Source organism: Clarias gariepinus, chromosome 8 (assembly GCF_024256425.1).
Source record: "Clarias gariepinus isolate MV-2021 ecotype Netherlands chromosome 8, CGAR_prim_01v2, whole genome shotgun sequence".
NCBI classification, from domain to species: domain Eukaryota; kingdom Metazoa; phylum Chordata; class Actinopteri; order Siluriformes; family Clariidae; genus Clarias; species Clarias gariepinus.
In genome coordinates, this window is record NC_071107.1 from 22,782,143 (window position 1) to 22,801,278 (window position 19,136).

The window sequence follows — 19,136 nt, forward strand, 5'->3', positions numbered from 1 at the left end:
TCATAATATGCATATTTCTCAAAATTTTGTTTTCTTAGCCTTTGTTTCTTTCCTCAGCCTTTTTAGTCGAAACAATATATGTCTTTGCTGCTGTGCTCTGTTAAAAGTAAAGTGTATATAATGGTGCTTGGTATTGTCTACTATTACAAGAAATGATGGTGACTGATTTGTTTTTTTAATACCTGACTTATTGAATAAAGAAATACACTTTCCACAGGTTTTGTGAAAAGATTTAACATATGTTCATTTGTACATATCCCTGTTTGCTATATTTTCAGCTTATTTGTTATGTTGCAACACGATGTGTAGAAGAGCTAGGTCTGGCTATTCTAATGACTATCTAAAATGCAAGTTTTTATTATAGTGCACCAATAGTGTGTAGTTAGCACATGTGCACAAGGGCAGACTCGCGTAAAGCCCAAAGCAACAAGCTCTGTACCAAAACAGTGCAAATATTCTAAATGCTGGTAAATAATCTGAGAATTAACTTTGTTTATTGGCTCTATAGTGTCTGACTTTCAAATGGTGCCAACAGTTGTAGCTGTAGTGTTAGTACTCAGTAAGTCTGGGCTATAGTGCATTTGTACACAGTTAGATGCAGCACCATCACACCCCTGAAGTCTATTTTCACGTGAAGCAGGGGTGATGAATAGAAAGATCTAATCATGAGCCAAAAGTTATTATATTATCTAGATGACTATATATGGCAGAATATCAAATTAAACTGCAAGTTTAAATAACCCCTAATATATGTATACCACAATCAACCAAAGGTCTGATCTGATAAGCGTAAGCTAAGCTGAGTGCACTGCTGTCCCCTAGTGGACATAGTAAAGCCAGTAGACTAGATTGAAGAAAGTGTAGGTGATGGGAAAGATGACACGCGACCACTTGTCAATGGCATTCACATCTGTCAAGTCTGGAATCTTCACCTTAAGCTGAGAGGCCCGCTTTCGTAACCGACCCTTCTTGTGCTTGATTGGCCGCTCAAGAGAAGCAGCCGGCCGGCCATAAAGGTCACAGCCTGTTAGGGGCTTACGGTATTGAATACTGGCACTGTCATACGAAAACATGGTATTTCGAGGGTCACCAAGAGCACCGAGCATCTCAGCTCCACTGAGGCGCAGATCAAGATGTGTAAGGGGAATGTTACCATGGGTATCCACCTGACAGAAAGAAATAAAGAAAAGTTTGGTGTAACATAGACATGCTACAATACTGAGCACTATTTTTAAAATGACATCAGATCTTAGGTCTATTCACTTGAATTTTGTTGCTCTCCAGTCTGCTTTTCTCATTGTTGCTCTTAGCAGCTTTTTCTGCCACTTTCTTCTGTAGATGAGGACCTCGGCCAAAGAAAATGTAGTTAACAAACGCGTACTCAAGCAGCGCCAAGAACACGAAGACAAAGCAGCCCATTAGATATATATCTATGGCTTTTACATAGGGGATCTTGGGTAGCGTCTCTCGTAGATGGGTGTTGATGGTGGTCATGGTCAGTACAGTAGTGATTCCTACAGAGATACAGCAAGACTAAATGTAACTTACTTGAGTTCACAAAAAGGAATAAATAGGAATAATACAATAATAAATATCACGTTGTCAAGTACAATTAAAACTGATTGACTTACAAATAATTTAATTTAGACTTACAATTAAAGTCATTAAAAGGCTTTATGTGACTATTGCAGCAATATATTTATAAGTACCATGGTATTTAAAAATATAGTACCAGGCCATTTGTTGTATTCATGCACACACACACACACACACCCACACACACCTAGAGCTACCCGTGCTGCAGAAGCATCATAGTTAATCCAAAACGAGACCCAGGACAGAATGGTGATCAGGTTGGAGGGCATGTAGGTTTGCAGGATAAAATATCCGATGTTTCTCTTCAGCTTAAAGCTTAGGGACAGACGAGGGTATGACCCTGAAAGGGTGGAGATGAGAGCAATGTCTATAGGGCCTCTCTTAGCAAATACATTTTGACATGTTTTTTAACCGTCTAGATATTTTTAAATCCAAGCCTGTGCTGGTCAGCTGCTATATCAACATTGTTTCCTACTAAACTCTGCTCTGCACTGTACTCCATTCAGTACACTAGATATTTTCTAATTATAAATTATTTAGATACATACAGTAGCTTAATTATTATGTACTGTACATTTGAACCATTGCATCAGATCATTATCTAATTTCTTTTACAAAAAGGTATATAAGCTACTAGAATGCAATACTATACAGAATGTGACCAGTTTATTTTAGTGCAAAAAAGAGAGATTTAGATTAGAGTTTTTTAAAAGTCAGAAATTTACACCAATTGTTTAAATTGGTTTAGTTTTGTGGGTTATACCTGTTGCAAACACCACTTTCTTAGACAAAGTTTTATAGTCAATGATGGAGAACTGTGGCAACTCAATATTGTCTACTCCAGTCACCGAGCTTCCCTCCTGCCAATAAAACTCAATGTCATCTGTGGTGTATCCATCTGAAAAAAAAAAGGACAGAGAGGGGGAAAAAAATCCAAAGATTTATATTATATAAAGAGTGAGTAATCAGAAAACCTTTGAACATTTCTGTTACTTATAGCAATAAACACTTCTGCAACCTGTGTTGTTGCTATAGCAACAAATACATTAGCACCAGCAGGGGCTGGTATATCAGAGTATACCTTTGTGACAGGTAAAGTGACCAGTGTATAGAGGTTTAAGCCAGGTCTACCTGATAAAATGGCAACTTAAAGTATATTGGCCAGTCACTGTTCATAAAATTTTTTCAAAGTAGAGCAAAGACGAGAGATCTGCCAGCCACTCGTTTCCACACTTTCTTGTCTAGGCACCAAATCAATGTGTGATTGCACAGAGCTGAAATAGTGCAAACAGCTCAGTGAGAACTCCTCATTTAGACTAAACTGACAGGATTTTCCGCTCCCTGCAGATTTCTGCTACTTTACCAAAGGGGAACACATTAGAATTTAATCACAGAATAGAGACTTGTTATGCATCTTCATCTTATGCATGCAAGGGTGTCATAGGAAACCATTCACAGACACAGAAGATTTATTTTTGGAGTTAAATGTGACCATAAAATACTTAAAAGACTCACAACAACAGGGCATAAGTTACTTAATAATACTTCACTTAATAATAAAATAATACTACTGTAGATTCATTGTAAATATTTTAGTAGCAGCGTGAAAACATGAATAAAGAAAGAGAAAGTCAATCATTGTAAAGTCCATCATTGATGGGGTGCATCGGTTAGTTCTTTTTAACATATACACTGAGTTATTTATTAGACTCACAGTTAGAGAAGAATTTGAAAAATATGCAGTGCAACAGACTTAGGTTACCAAAATTTATATACATTTTGTCTTTTTAAAAGAAAAACATGTACATGTATTGCAGTCCTGTCCAAACATCAATTTTCCAAAAAACGTATGCTATAAACAAAAGGTATACATCATTTTATATGATCAGCCATAACACTACAACTCAGGACATTAAGCCTAACATCATAAGTTCCCTGTGTGTTGCCTGGGCAGCTCTGGCCCCTCAGGGCATGACTTCACAAGTGTGTGAAGTGTGCTGTGGTGTCAGGTGGGTGCTGTGGGTTGAGAGGTCCGGCCTCCAAGGATCATACTTCTTTGTCCGGCACATTTAAAGTTCATGGATGCTCAGTCGGATTGAGCTCTGGGGAATTTGGAGGCTGGGTCAACAACCTTGCAGTCTTTGGCTGCTCAGCCCCATACACAGCAGGCTGTGATCTGTGATGCACTGGGTGTTCCGATACCACCAGCATTGACGGTTTTAGCAATTTGTGATACATTAGCTTTTCAGACCGGATGAGCTAGCCTTTGTTCCCTCACAGTCATGGATGAGACCTAAGTGCCCATGATCCTGTCTCCAGTATATCATTGATAATTTACTGTTATATAAAATGCAGGACAGGTCAGGCATTGGTGCAGCAGGTAGCATTGCCACCACACACACATGGTCACCTAGCAGTAGTGTTAGTGTTGTGGCTGATTGGTGTACACTGTAACAGTATATATTATAAATGATATTGCATGGAGTTTATGCAGTGTTTGGTAAAACAAAGAAACTTTACAAGTTGGCATCTTTAATAGCATCAACAATGTACAAAAAAACACTCGAAATAACAGCTTTTTACTGTTTACTGATATATACACCACACTGAATATTGCATTTATTTCTGACACATTTGTCTTACAAGACATTTAGACAGCCAAATCTCAATAAAACCTGGAAAGCATCTGAGGATTGACTGATTGACTAGCTCATTGCAGGTCATGCCTTTATCTTAGCCTTTGCAGCTCATAGAGTTGAACATGTTAAAATTTGACTACTGTGATGACTTTATGATGAGCATTAAACAGGACTTACAGCTCTCAATCTCCAGGGTACAGTTCTGTTCATCCAGGGGGTACCTCCGCAGGTCCATCATACAGGCTGCTGTTGTAGTTATCCTAGTCAAATAAACACCACTAGATCTGAACACAATTCACAACTGAACAAACAGTAATCATACACTTAAAAGTGCCTAAAAGTGTTTTTTGGTGTCATGTCCTAGTTTTTTTCTGTATTTACAGATAGTTTTCTATGCTAGATTCATTACATGTAAAATTAAATATTTAAATATAAACGAAATAAGTGAAATATGATATAGAATTTTTGTTTTTATTTTAATGATTATGAAGTACAGTAAATGAAAATCACAATCCAGTATTTCAAAATATTAGAACCTTTCATTCTGAATTAAGTGAATTATTATTTATACAGTATAAATACCATATACGGGATCTCTCACACTAGTTCAGTACATGCATGGGGATAAGGAGGATCCACAAAAAGGATAAGCCACAAAAGGTGTTCACTTAAACGGCTGGCTGTTTGCAGAGTGCTAAATCGCAGCAAGCTTATGGAAAGTTGTGTAGAATAAAGTGTGGTAGGAAAAGATGCACAAGCAACAGGAATGGTTAGATCACCCCATTGGCTGATCTAGAAAGTTTTACGTGGCATGGCAGTATACAGTATACAGGTATACTGTATATCAAAACCTTTTTAAATTATAGCATGCATGTATTTAATACTGATTTTATGGGGTTTTTTTGTATTTATGATTAAATCATAAATCATACCAAGAGGTCCAACTGTAACTACAGCATTAGTAGTAAAGAACATCCACAATGAGCAAGAGGGTAAACTTTGACTCACATCAAAACAGCCTGTTTCTATGTTCCTTGCCAAGGGATCTTCAGATATTTATTCTCATCATGGTTGTTATATTCCCAGTATGGCAGTAAAAGGGCATAATGTGTGTGCGCAGACTTTAGTTTCAAACCGCCAGTTTATTTACTGTTTATTTATTACTAGATGTACCCGCAACTTAGTTTGTGTGCAATTTAATTGCACTCATAAACACGTTTAAAAAATGTACAACATCTGTTGAATTTTGGAATGAACTAATTTTTTACGTGTTATTGTGAAGTGTGAGAAATGAATGTGAGATTGCATTTATTAAGTAAATTTCGATTTCGTCTTTACAAATATACATCATCTGTTGAAACTAATGTTTTTTTATACGTTACCTCAAGCTCGGCAAAATACACCTGTGAAAACCTCGTTAAAATTTGTTCAGTAGTTTTTACATGATGCGTAGAGACAAAATTTCCAAAAACCATCTTGATGTGTTATATTACTCATTTTACGTCCCTCAAAATATTGTTTTAGCAAATATCTTTAATGTACAAACTTTACTTTATGTGTAATAAATCTAGAATATGTTTCACTTTTTATATTCCTGTACAGAAATAAAATATTTTTAAATTATATTCTATTTTTAGATGAACTGTATATATGAGAATGTATACAAGATGACCTTAGAACTATATTGACTTGATATAAATACTGCTTGCCTTTTTCAACTAATCAGATTATTACTTGAGACTCACAGCCATTTCCCTCCTTCCTCTTTTTCTGCACAATCTCCTGCTTTCCATCTCACTTTCCTGTGCTGGTAATTGGCTTCACACCATTTCAGTCATTGCTGCCATCACACTAAAATATCACAAGTTAGATCTTAATTATGCTGTGCTTTAATTAACACTGCACTAGACATCCAGCACATGACTCTTTCACATAGCAAAAACTAAGAATATATTTTTTTTTTAGTATTTAGGCTCCAGACAGCTCCAGATGGTATTGGATATAAAATAAGCCATGCTGCTAGACAAACAACACAGGGAAAGATGAAAACCTTGGTACCCACACACACTGACAATGAAAAATCTTTTATTCTGCTGTGTTGATTTGTTCAGCGGAACAGAGATAATTATGTAACCAGAAATTACAAATACTGCACATAAGAACAGACCTCACCCGAAGAAACGCAAAGAGCTGGATTTAGATCTACATCAAACAGACATGCAAACCACTGTGGTGAACAGTGTTTCCACCTCAAGTTTTACTAAAGTACCGGCTAATACTGGCAATAACTAACCAAAAAAAAGCACACAAGCTGATTTATTAACAAATTTTAATCTGGTTGAGCGGTCCTTACTTACAATACTGTATCCTTCACATCTGAGTTACCAAGACCCCACTATCATGCATGCAAGGGTCTTCCATCGACCCTCAGCTGTTTCAAGGCTCAGGACCTCTGTCCAAGAAGGAACTAGTTCAAAACAAGGGTTTCTAATCAACATATTGCACTCACTTGCTCAGAAGAAAGACAGACCTCTGTCTTATTCTAGACTTCAGAGGGCTGAACTAAGTTCATGCTCAACTTAAAACACAATTCAATGACTTGAAGCTAGATTCACTATGAATGAAGAAGTATAGCAGCTATCATTGTGTTTTCTGATTTAATGCTATGTGTAGAGCAAGCTTCTGTTAAAGACCCTAGGCTTGCTGTCTACAGACGCAGTGGTAGTTCCCTTGAGTCTCCTGAAATTAAGGGCCCTCCAGAAGTGGGTTACCAGCCTGCAGCTAGACTCCAAACATCCTCATCTCAGCAAGAGGACCACAAGTTCCAGCTCAATAGAGGCGAAAAGCCTTTCCATTAAAAAAGGAACAGGGGAACCGAAGAACCCCAGTGTGGGATTTAAGCATATTAACAAGCTCCAACAGAGGGCTGTTATTCTGCCCCTCAAATTTAGTTTTTTAATCATCAGATCAATTGCTCATGAATGATGCAGGACAGATGTGGAAAATTCCGCCACGCCATGTTAACATTATCTCTCAAAATGACCTGAGTCCAAATACCCTTCTGGGAAGTGCTTAGGTAGTCTAGTTCCTCATTACATTACAGCTTGTGTTATCTTGGTCTTAACTGAGTGACCCCCCTGGAGGTGAGGAGGTGTGAAACAAAATATTAGCCAGTATTCATAGCAGAAACCCAGTTAACCGCCGTGGTTATACCAGATAACCGCCGTGGTTCTGTGTCATTTCTCATTATATATGACACACTTAAACCACTTAAAGCAGGTCGTTACTCTAACTCTTTTGACATGTGCTTTTTGAATGGAGAACAACTTAGCACATGCAAAAACTTAATGAAGTAAAAACTCCATGTGTAATTTTTCCCAAATTTAATCCCAAAGCTGCTTAATGAATAAAAAATTGTAAGGTTGTGGACGTTATTGACCATTAAAAGGTATAAAAACAGGCATAAATATTATTAAATAATATTTATATCACATTAACAATGGGAAATCACTTTAATGAACTTTTTTCATTTTAGTTTATTAATACCTTAAATAACATTATTTAAACACCAAAGAGAAACTAAATGTGCTGGTCCTATAAATAAAATTACTTTGTCTTATTTTTGTTGGATATACAAGCTTGTATTTTATTACATAAATAATGCAAAAACTTATTTAACTACATCTGACATGAGTAGCTTGAAGAAAGCCTGCTTACTGTAAGTAGGACAAAGACAGCCTCATCTATCTTCAGTATACCAGGACTATACAAACTCTATATGACTCACACTGACTAAGCCCAAAAATGTAATATTAGAAAAGTCAGGGGAATTGCTTGCTCCAAAACAGACACACATATACAAACACCATAAACGTATAAATAACGACACACTATCATGGGCACTGAAAATAACTGACCTGGACGCATCTACAGTAGTACACTGGTTTGTTCAGTAAACACTCATACACTAACCTGAGGCCATAGAGCACAGTTCCATCTGGATGGAGACGAATCATGCGGTTCTTGACGGTGACACCATGAACAAAAGATTTCTTGTCGTTTATGAAGTAAGTGTCAGGCACCCAGAGTTGATCAGCCACACGGTTATCCAGTGTCAAGTTCAGAGGTATCCCTGTGTAGGACAGGCGTTTGTCACGCCATGATTGCTGGAAATACATGGTGATGGTGTAGTCCTGCAGCAAAGGCACACAATTTCATTTTTTTTTTTTTTTGGATAAACAGTTTAAGTTCTGATTTGTTGGATGATCACGTTGGCATCACTGACTTTCCTTTATATATAGACATTTCTTCTTTTAATATGTTTAGTGTTTTCTCCGCAGTGTGTCTTTGCCATTTTTCAAGTCTTGATTCTAAATTGTATTCTAACATGAAACAACAGAGGATAAAACAAATAACTGGACGCTATTTGTGAAGTGTATCCAGGACACCAAGCATGGATCAAGGGGAGGTTTTTAAATGCACTTGAAATGTTTCGACTGATCTTCAGAGGAACCTCCTCTGCTCCCTCCTCATTTGTCTTATCTGTGCTGCAACACACACACACACACACACACTTACACAATACAGGCCAGTCTGTAGTTTACAAAGATGCTTATACTGGCAGTTCAGAGCACACCTTTGGGGAAAACAAAGTTTCTGGAAACTTTGTGATTGTTGGATTTCAAGTCATGTAGGGCACCTAAAATAATTCAGGGCTGCAATGCATTGTTCCATAAGCAGTGGTTGAATGCATTCTTGCACCGTAAAAGAAACCCTACTACAATTAAGACATCACTATGATAAAGAAGCAAAACATATACCCTGTAATCTCATACTATGGCAAATAAGGCATATTTGTATAGATAATGCACTCTATCACTACACTACTGTATGTAGCAGACAATGGTGTCCTGGTGAGTAAGATACAGTTTGATCTGTTTGAACCTAAGCAATTTAATTCAGTTCAATTTATTTCTAAAGCATGTTTAAAAGCTGAAACTGACCAAAGGGCGTCATATTTTAAAAAGCATACCGTTACAACAGACATGTTTAACTTTACAGCACAGGATAGAGTAATACACACACACACACACACACACACACACACACACACACACACACTACAAGATCAATACAAAACATAATTCCACTTATTAAATGACAAAGTTCCATAAATGATTTATGCCAAGAATAACTAATGGGTCTTAAGGCGAGATGATTTTAATGAATTAAGAGCTGAACTTGATCTTACTCTAAACTTACTACAGCTCACTACAGTCCAACATAGGAGCTTGGTTCAGCATCTACTGAGAATGCATGGACTGACTCATATCCCAGTGCTATATTGGTACAGCAACATGCTGACAGCAAATACAGGAGAGTGGCTTCTACACACAGAAGTAGGATCACTGATATGTGAAAGGAATATATTGTGCAGGAGACCTGCCACATCTACACATTAGTTATCGTGGTTCTCCTTGGTGGCGATAGGATGCTGGGACAGGACAAACTAGCCTTATGATCCACTACATGCCTTACTTCTACTAAGACTAACTGATGATTTTTCTCAAATTGTACAAAATGTAGCAAGAAAGAAATTTTGAATAACAAGCCTGTGAGTTTCTGGTGGGCAAAAAAAGGGATTTTTAAAAGAGAGGTTCACTCCTGAATGCACGGATCCCTCACTACTTGTATGCTTATTGGCTGGAGCTATTCCCCAAATGCTGTGCGCAATCTTCAAAACATTAAACTTAAACACAAATAAACAGCAGAAAGAACTTATATACAGGGTGTACAAAGTGGCCTTTGCTCCACATCACAGCACCATGGATAGCATTTCTTTGGGGGCTTATAAAATTGAGCCCAAAGTGGTATCTTCTCTTTGTGTTGAAGTCCCTTAATGATTTCTGCTTAAAATCCCAACATCCAATTTTTTAAACCAATCTACTAAGCTAGTATTCCTTGAAGATGATTGCATATGGGATCCCTCGTTGTGCCTGGCATGCACCCAACAGGAATATTTAGGCAATTCAATCTTCATACTAACTTTTCATTCAATAGTTAGCATAGAACACACCATGACCTATAGATGACTATAATGTGTATAGCACTTGATAAGAAGTGTCTCCCCCACCTTAGAGGCATCCAATTTAAGTAAATCTGTCTTCCTGCTACTAGAGTATAACTGTACAATTAAGCTGTATTAATTTTTAGCCTAGACAGAGATTATTTCTAAAAATAAATGCAATTAGAGTAAATGCCTGTTTAGTTGACGCAGGTGCTTAATGTTTTAGAATAAACTCGGTCAGTCATGTGTTCAAGAATTGTATGCAACCAAATAAATTTATCATAGTGTACTTGGAGTAACAGCCATCCAAATATTGCGGTGTACCTCTCCATGACCCAATTTCCCTGCAACCATTACAGTAAAGATACCGCACTCATCTTGTAGAAAAGAGTTTCAGGTAGAAAACCCAAAAGTGGGCACTTACCAAAACCCACACAAACCAAAGGTTGAAAAACAACAGAAACAAATAAAGTTCTGTGCACTTGTAAATGAAGAAGACCCAAATCTTATCCCCCTGCAGTGCTCTTTGATATGCAAGAAAGTAAATGCACCATGAAACCAGGACCATGAACCCAATTCTAACGGAGCAGCATCACCCCATGTGTTTTTGGCGCAAGCACTTAAAAATAACAACATAAGCTGCATTCTTTCTAAAAAATTGTGGACTAAGGAAGGCTATAAGAAAAAGTTTTAAATGAATAAAACCTTTTTAAAGCTACAGTCAATAAATGAGACTTATTATTATTATTATTATTATTATTATTACAGCATGATGGTGTCGGGCAGTTTCTCCGCGAGTTCTCCCCATGCATGGTGGATTTCCTCCAGGTACTCTGGTCCACAGTTGACAGCAGACAAAAATTGCCCATTTTGTATGTGTGTGTGTGTGTGTGTGTGTGTGTGCCCTGCAATAGATTGAAACCCTGTCCAGGGTGTACACCACCTTGTGCCCTAAGTCTCCTGGGATAGGCTCCAGGCCCCTGCGACCCTGTACACAAAATAAGTGGTATAGATGATAAATTTATTATTATTATTATTATTATTATTATTATTATTGCAATTATGAGGGGTTGCTGCATGTCATGCAACCCTTTCAAGACACCCAGAATGCTTGTTTGCAACATTCCTATGTTTGACCTCATCCCATTGATACATTCCCTCCACTGGCTTTATGATGCCACCTAAATTAGGTCTAAACCACCAGTGCTTGCAGACAAAGTCAAAAACAGACTAGTTTACACTACTTATAGGCATTTATCAAGCTCAGCTCTGCAACATGTTCCCTTTGAGACTCTAGCATTATCAATTTCACTTAAGATACAAGGAAGGTAGGCATTAAGACTTTTTTTTTTTTTTTTTTACTATGAATGGACTTCTGGTTGTCCATACTGTATGATGTGAGATATTGGCTATCTTTAAACAAACACTAATGACCAATGTGTTTACCAAGCATTGATTTAAAGAAGGAAAAAAATCACTTGCGTGGTTTGTGTTGCTGTACAGAGAGAAGAGGGGACATCTGGGGTTGAAGAAGGTTATGTCCACATCTCCTTTGCCCAACTCTACAGTTACCGTACAATCCACAAAAAAGGTCTTTTGACTTTGGACTGAGAAAGCCTGAGAATTTGACTTTGTGTTATCCTTCATCGGAAAGAAAAATATGTAGGACTGGAAACCTTTCTAAGTGAAATTTTTTAGAATGTTCAGAATTTTTTATGCTGGTCTACATTTTTGGACTATTTACATTTTTTGGACAACCCACATCAATTATTTTATAGTATCTTACTGAACATATATAGTTAAGAGCTAAGTTGACTAGTGCGGTCAAAAGTGTGCATAAAATTGTAAAGTGACTAGATAGTAGAAGATCTTGGCAATGTGCTGTGAACATAACGTCCTTCACATTTACCGTACATATTTTTACAGTTGCTATTCTTTCAAAGATAAGAAGCCAAGACCATAATTCCAAACAGTATTTATTTTATAAAATAGAAAAATGTTTTAATTCAGCATAGAATTACTTAACTCCAATGTAAAGTAGTTAGATGATAGATATAAGGCTATGAGATTTCATCATAATTACATATTCTGGTATGTAGTTTCAACCATAACAAATTCAATGTCTACACAGGTATCTTTTTTACAGCAGTATCATTTTGCAGTGATCAATGCACAGCTTTAGATAAGCTGCTCTTACTGGGTCCTCTCCGCAAAGCCAACATTCTCACTAAACTAACTAATGCATGATCTTCATGCATTCACGGAAATGGCTCTGTTCCAAATGCTATACATAATTCACTAAAAAGTCTTGTGGCACGATGTTCCACCTTGTCAGAAGAAAGTTCACCTATGACCTATACTGTACAAGGGCCAGAGCTCCTCACAATCCCACATGCAGTACTGAAGTAGCAAAAGATTTTTAATTATTGCGGAGGTTATTTTAGATAATAAGTGTGTATTAGGACCAATGCTACTGTACACAAGAATTTGTATCTAAAGTGCATGTCACATGGCATCCAATATTATTGATCAATGGGCATAGTATAATAATCACAGATATAAAAAAATCAAATGATATAATACATTTCCCCCCCCCACAGTATTATCAGAAGTCACCAAAACGCTAATTTATGTTCTAATCTCCCCCATCATACATAATTAAGCTTTCATTCGTAGTTCTTTTAGTATTTCATTCTTAGATATCATATTTAACCTACAGTACAGTATATTTCCCAGATTATGTTATAGTTGAGTTTGGTCCACTGGAAAATATTAACTATACAAACGAGAACCTTTCATTTTATTTACTTCTTATCCTGTATGCAGGGTCACCGAAAGCCTGAAGCCTATTTCAGGAAACTTTGGGCACACACACACACACACACACACACTATTCACACTTATTCTGACTCAATGTCTTTGGACGGTTGGAGGAAACCGAAGTACCTGGGAAAAAAAACACCAAGTATGGGGTGAAGATGCAAACTCTACACACACAGACTCAAACCCTCAACCCTGATTCACTCGTTCTCACTCATCTTCTATACCACTTTATCCTGTATTCAGGGTCACAGGGACCTGGAGCCAACACACTCATTCACACACTATTGGGCAATTTGTAAACACCTGTTAGCCTAACCTGCATATCTTTGGACTGCGGGAGGAAACCGAAGTACCTGGAGGAAACCCACCAAGCACGGGGAAAACATGCAAACACAGACGGTAATCAAGCCTGGCCAGGAATCAAACCCAGACCCTGGAGGTGCAAGGCAACAGTGCTAACCACTACACCACCATGCCGCCGACCCTGATTAAATGCAATTCAGTTAAATTCTATTTTATTTGTATAGCGCTTTCAACATTTGACATTGTCGCAAAAAAGCTTTACACTCTCAAAAGAATTATTTAAGATTGTATGAAATGTGAATGTGTATGAATCACAATGATAGGGTTGTTCCTGATGAGCAAGCTGAGGATGACGGCGACAGTGGCAAGGAAAAACGTGATGGTAATAGGAAGAAACCTTAAAAGGAACCAGACTCGACAGGGAACCCATCCTCATTTGGGTGATAACGGATAGCAGATCCGTTAACAGACTGATCTGTATCATACTGTGTAAGTATAATATACGTCAGTCATACGTATCAGTATAAAAGGTGTGTTAAAGTTAAAATGGAATCCAGTTCGTTCCTGGAGGCTCAGGTAGACTGTAGAAAACTCCAGTCCTGTACTATACTACGCCACCATACCGCCTAAACTCAGAACAATATTCTGCATTTAAATTCATACTTCACTGGTTATTCCTGCAATTTAAGTTTCAAGGACTCCTGATTTAGTTTTCTGAAGCCCAGAGACAGACTACACTAAACAGCCATTATCATGTAGGCTTGACATGCCACACATACACTCACATCCAACCACTTTTCATACCGCTTATCACCAAATACTCTTTTACACCCTATTATGCACCAAAGCCAACTTTAAAAATACCAACCAGCCTACACGGAAAGTCCCCAGAAGAAATTCCCCTCACACAGACCTTAGGTAAGATTCAATCCCCCAACCCTGGAGGTGCAAGGAAGCAGTGGTAAACAAACTTCCTATCTTAATAAGCATACAAGTATATACTGTATGAGCTGTATGTTACTCTGCTACTTACCATGTTCACCTCCGACACCATGTCGATACTGGAGATGTCAATACTCATCCCGACGTCAACCGGTGGACCTGCGAAACGCAATCCATCAAACCTGTAACATCAAATCAGCCTTCCACACCATAACTTACATTCACATTCACACAGCAGGGCTGAACAAGTTCATTACCTCCAAAATCAGGCCTGAGCCGAATGTCGTAGCCTTTAAGCAGTTTGTCCACGGTGACTTTGACGTACGACATGTTGCTGGGCTCGTTAACTCTACGGGAGAAGAAAGAGATGTCGGAAACAATCGGGGCCGGGAGCACAGAAGCATACAGCTGCGCACGTGTGTGTGTGTGTGTGTGTATGTGTGTGTGTGAATATAGCGGGGAGTCTTACCTGTGCGAGATCGGAGTGCGGCCGAGTGTCACGGCCATCAGCAGGGGCAGACACAGCAGCACGAGACGCCCGCGCTCCCCAGTCCTCCACATCGCGCCCAGACACCGAGCTCACGCCGTCCAACTTGGTCCGAAGCGGTTGCGCAATTGCAAGCACGCAGCGATCCACGCACAACGACGTGACGAGCTGATCTAATGAAGAGCGGAGCGGAAAGGAGCGAGTGTGCTGGAGCTGCTCCCAGGGCCGCCGGTACTCAGGTCGTGGAGTGGATCAGTATGCCGGTCAGATCCCATTGCTCCTGGCGCGGCGCAGCGTGCTCCCAGCGCTCCGGCTCCTCTGCACCTGCTGGAGCCTGCAGAGAAATCCAGATGTGCAGGAAGCACCCGTGTTCGCCTGCTCACTCCTCTAATCGTCACTCCTGTCCGAGGTGTCGCACGTCTTACTCAATGCGCATATTTGGTCACTGCTGGAGCTGCTCTGATCCGAGAGCTCTTTTCGCGCCATTTCTAAATTGGAACCGCGTCACGCGCCCACGCGCGAGCAAATTACTCGCTCGAGACTCGAAAAACGAACTGAAAACTCACGCGCCGCCAAAGGGGGGGGAAAAGCATACATTAATAACTCGCGGCGGCATTAATAATTAAGGAGGCGTGATATTTGGGAGCATTATTTCTGATAGGAAGCGCAGGCTGCCCTGCAGACAATTTGCAAAGTGGTATACAGTATGTGTGCATAAAAAGTAACCCATAATGAATCAACGCATAATTTAGAGTAAAATAAAACAACTACAGTAGAAGTAGTAATATTAGTATACTACTGTTGCTATAACTTCTACTACTGCTGCTAATATTGCTAATCATCATCATCAACATAACAATGATAATACTGTAAAGTTTTTTAGATATATATCAATCACCTGTGATTGCATGAAAACATGAAAATGTCTCCACCAAATAAACAATACCAACACCTTTGCATCACAGTCCAACACCCACTACCTTAAGATGCAGATTCCTGTAACTCTTGCCCACTTAATCATTCAGGATTGCCTCTTTATGCCTGCCCAAATCCCCACCCCAGCCCCAAGCTGCCACATATTATGAGATATATGTCTGGTTCATAACATCCTATTTATTGGACACCATGGGCTGTCTAAAGAAAAGCTGTCTTTTGTATATTATCTCTGTGCATTTCCTTAACACTTCAGGCCATGCATGCAATTACGCGAACGTGCACAGAGAGCAGTCGAAAGAAATACATATCTCCCCTCTAGGAGAGACCACTACATCTACACTATATATTACCTGTCACACATGGCTCCCTTATAAAACATAAGTTACAGATATAGTGGCCTGTGATGATTACAGAAATTGGAATCCACTGGAGCATATCCCAGGAGACTTAGGGCAAGGTTGGGGTGCCAATACATCGCAAGGCACACACATACACTCAAAAGGCAATTTTTGAACAGCAATTAGCCTAATCTGCATGTCTTTGGACTGTGGGAAGAAACCCGGAGCACCCAGAGGAAACCAACCAAGCACAAGAAGAATATGCAATCTCTATGCACACATACCTGAGGCAGGAATCAAACCTGTACCCTGGAGGTGCAAGGCAAAAACCAACCATTGGGCCCCTTTTATCTTTTAGCACTTAAAGAAGACTAATAGGCCTAGATCTACGTGTTACTTCAACACATCCTGTATCATGTCATGTTGTATTTTAATCTCTAGGGGGCTCCTTAACCAAAGAAATATATTTTTACCTCATTTTAATTCACAGAGTATTATCCTAAAGATTAAGGAGAGAAAATGGATTGGATGAAATCCGTACATCAGAAATGCGCGTACAACTAATTTGTCTCCTTTGTCCAATGCCTGAATTTATTGAGTTAGTTTCAGGTCTGTTGTCTTGTTTGGAAATTTTATAAAACTAGGTACTCCATTTACTGACATTAGTTGTCATGCGTGTACCTTGCTGTGTTTAACACCGTTAAACAAAGGTACACCAAATAACCAAAAGACTATAGACATCTAACTATGAACAAAAGCAAAAGCATAGGCATTAAAATGAGTTGGTTATGTCTTGCCATTATAATAGCCTCTAATATTCAGGAAAGATCTCAACTCTAACTTTGGCAAACAATGTCTTCATGGAGCTCACTGGGGACATGGGCTTTGTCATGCTGGAAAAAGTTTGGCCAAATTTTAATGATACTGTATACAAAGACATCCTAAACAATTGTGTGAATCCACAAATTTTGCCCATGTAGTGGACATCTAAAAGCACAGTGAAATAGGGTCTTATGTGATATAGAAGTTTGTAGTTTAAACTTTTGTTTCACTTCTCAAATTGATACTGCTCTAATCTCATGTCTTGGAATTGTGGGAGAAAACCAAAGTACCCGAAGGAAACCCTTGAAGCACAGGGAGAACATGCAGAGAAGACCCGAGGCAGGAATCGAGCCCCGACCCTGGAGGTGGAAGGTGAAAGCTCTAACCAATACAGCACTGTGCCATCATGTCAAATAGTGAGAAAAGATAACACTGATAATTTTCTGCTTGAAAGCATGGGGGAGGAAAAGGCACAGCTGAAACACAGTGAGAATACATACACAGCTGTGCACTAAAGACTGAGTGGCGGGAAGGAGAGGTAGAAGTGCAAGAACCTACAGTGAATCACTTCAGGTACTTTGCTGCATAATTATTTAATTACTCTGCTCATTCATAGCGTTAGTCTCATTTAACATATAAAAACAAAATAAAGGTGTTATGTCATTTATAATGAAAGGAAGCAAGTATAACCAGTGTTGTAACCAAATTGCTGGATCAGTAAAGTTAATTCTAAACTAGCAAGCTATCAAGTTATCTATCTACTAGTATGCTATCTAGTTAAAGTTAATAATATATTAGTTAATAGTATTAAAATACCACTGTACTGTGATTATGCTGTAGGGTATAGGGTTATGGGGTGCTTATGCATGGAACCTATTCCACTGATCTCAAGGAAAACTGTAGTAGTTGGAACAGAAAAAACTCAAAATTCCCCATACAGACCGATGAAGAGACAACAGTGCAGTTGGCAGAAACAGATTTTGTTTTCCATTAGTAAATTAGCACTATTAATTAAATAGTGTTTGAGATTTAACTACATTTGCAGTCTTTAAGTTTCGATTGAAAACCCATTTGTTCAGTCAGGCTTTTGTTAAAAGCTTTTTTCCTTAAAAGCAGATCTGGAGAGATGTTGCCCCTCTGATCTTATGCTTTCACTCAGGTTTGCTAACAGTAGAGTGTGTGCTGGATCCCCTCAAACTTTTGGGCTTTCTCTTTGAGTTACACTGTGACACTGTCATACTGTAGATAGTTTAGTTGGAGTCTCTACTTTGCATTTGCAAATAGCCATCATTTATTAAATTTGATATGAACTTTTACTGCACTTTTATGCTGTTAAGTTTAAATAGCTTGTGTATTTTTTAGTTACACCCAGAATTTTATTGGAACCTTTGTAATGTCCATTCATTTCATACAAATGACACTAAGTAAATTAACATTAATCCTAAATATAATATATAATCCCAACATAATTCCTAAATGAAAACATATAAAACCAGGGATTCAATTAAGAATGCTGCTGTGTAAAAGTTAGACAGTGAAAGTATGTTAGCCATTTACCACAGGATCATCTTTTAATGTTAATGCAGACCTTCATCATAGCCAGAACAATAATGTATGAATAAACAGGGAACTGTGTCATTTACTCTCTAGTGTGTTAGGTGTCAGGGTTACAATGTCTTGACCTCAACTCTGACCTCATCGGTGATCATGTATCTAAATGTTCAAATCCCTACAATCATGCTCCAAAGACAAGCGGAGGTAAATATTGGGACCAACTCACTTTTGATGCTCATGTTAGAATGGAATGTTCAACAAGCACACATGTTTTGTGATTCAATTACAATTATAGGATTTTTTGTCCACAAACCTTTGGCCATGCAATGCACTTAGAAAAACTGAGAAGTTCTCATCAATCCTTCCTTGTCTTCTATATGAAAAACGTGTAAATAATTCCTTATGTTGAAGTCAATTTTGTTGTTTTCATTGTCCAATTGTATATACTGTAATCCACCTACTATTATAACAGCAACGGCTTAAGCTATGGCATTCCAGTAGAATTTAATCACCCAAGTTGGCATTTTTGTTTTGGAAAATGGATTGAGCTTGAAGTAATTACTAATTAGGGTTCTTTTTTTCTCCTCTCTCTCTCTCTCTCTCTCTCTCTATATATATATATATATATA

The 19,136-nt window shown here is 38.4% G+C and overlaps 1 protein-coding gene across 1 annotated transcript; it reads right to left on the reverse strand.

The window, feature by feature from the left end:
• Positions 1-10: 10 nt before the first annotated feature.
• gabrb1 (gamma-aminobutyric acid type A receptor subunit beta1) lies at positions 11-15,329 on the reverse strand. Its single transcript, XM_053503076.1, has 9 exons — positions 14,840-15,329; positions 14,628-14,719; positions 14,462-14,529; positions 8,208-8,428; positions 4,413-4,495; positions 2,360-2,494; positions 1,784-1,936; positions 1,264-1,514; positions 11-1,166 (listed from the first exon to the last, which is right to left on the reverse strand). Exons 1-9 carry the CDS (start codon positions 14,929-14,931, stop codon positions 819-821), a joined length of 1,443 nt encoding a protein of 480 aa, XP_053359051.1. The 5' UTR covers positions 14,932-15,329; the 3' UTR covers positions 11-818.
• Between the last annotated feature and the right edge of the window lie 3,807 nt (positions 15,330-19,136).

Bases quoted from the DNA above. Each gene is read 5' to 3' on its own strand.
- gabrb1 (XM_053503076.1), bottom strand. From the start codon at position 14,931: ATGTGGAGGACTGGGGAGCGCGGGCGTCTCGTGCTGCTGTGTCTGCCC. The intron at 8,429-14,461 runs GTAAGTAGCAGA...CCTTTGCTGCAG, and splicing joins TGGTGTCGGAGGTGAACATG to GACTACACCATCACCATGTA. The intron at 1,167-1,263 runs GTGAATAGACCT...TCTTTCTGTCAG, and splicing joins TGGAGAGCAACAAAATTCAA to GTGGATACCCATGGTAACAT.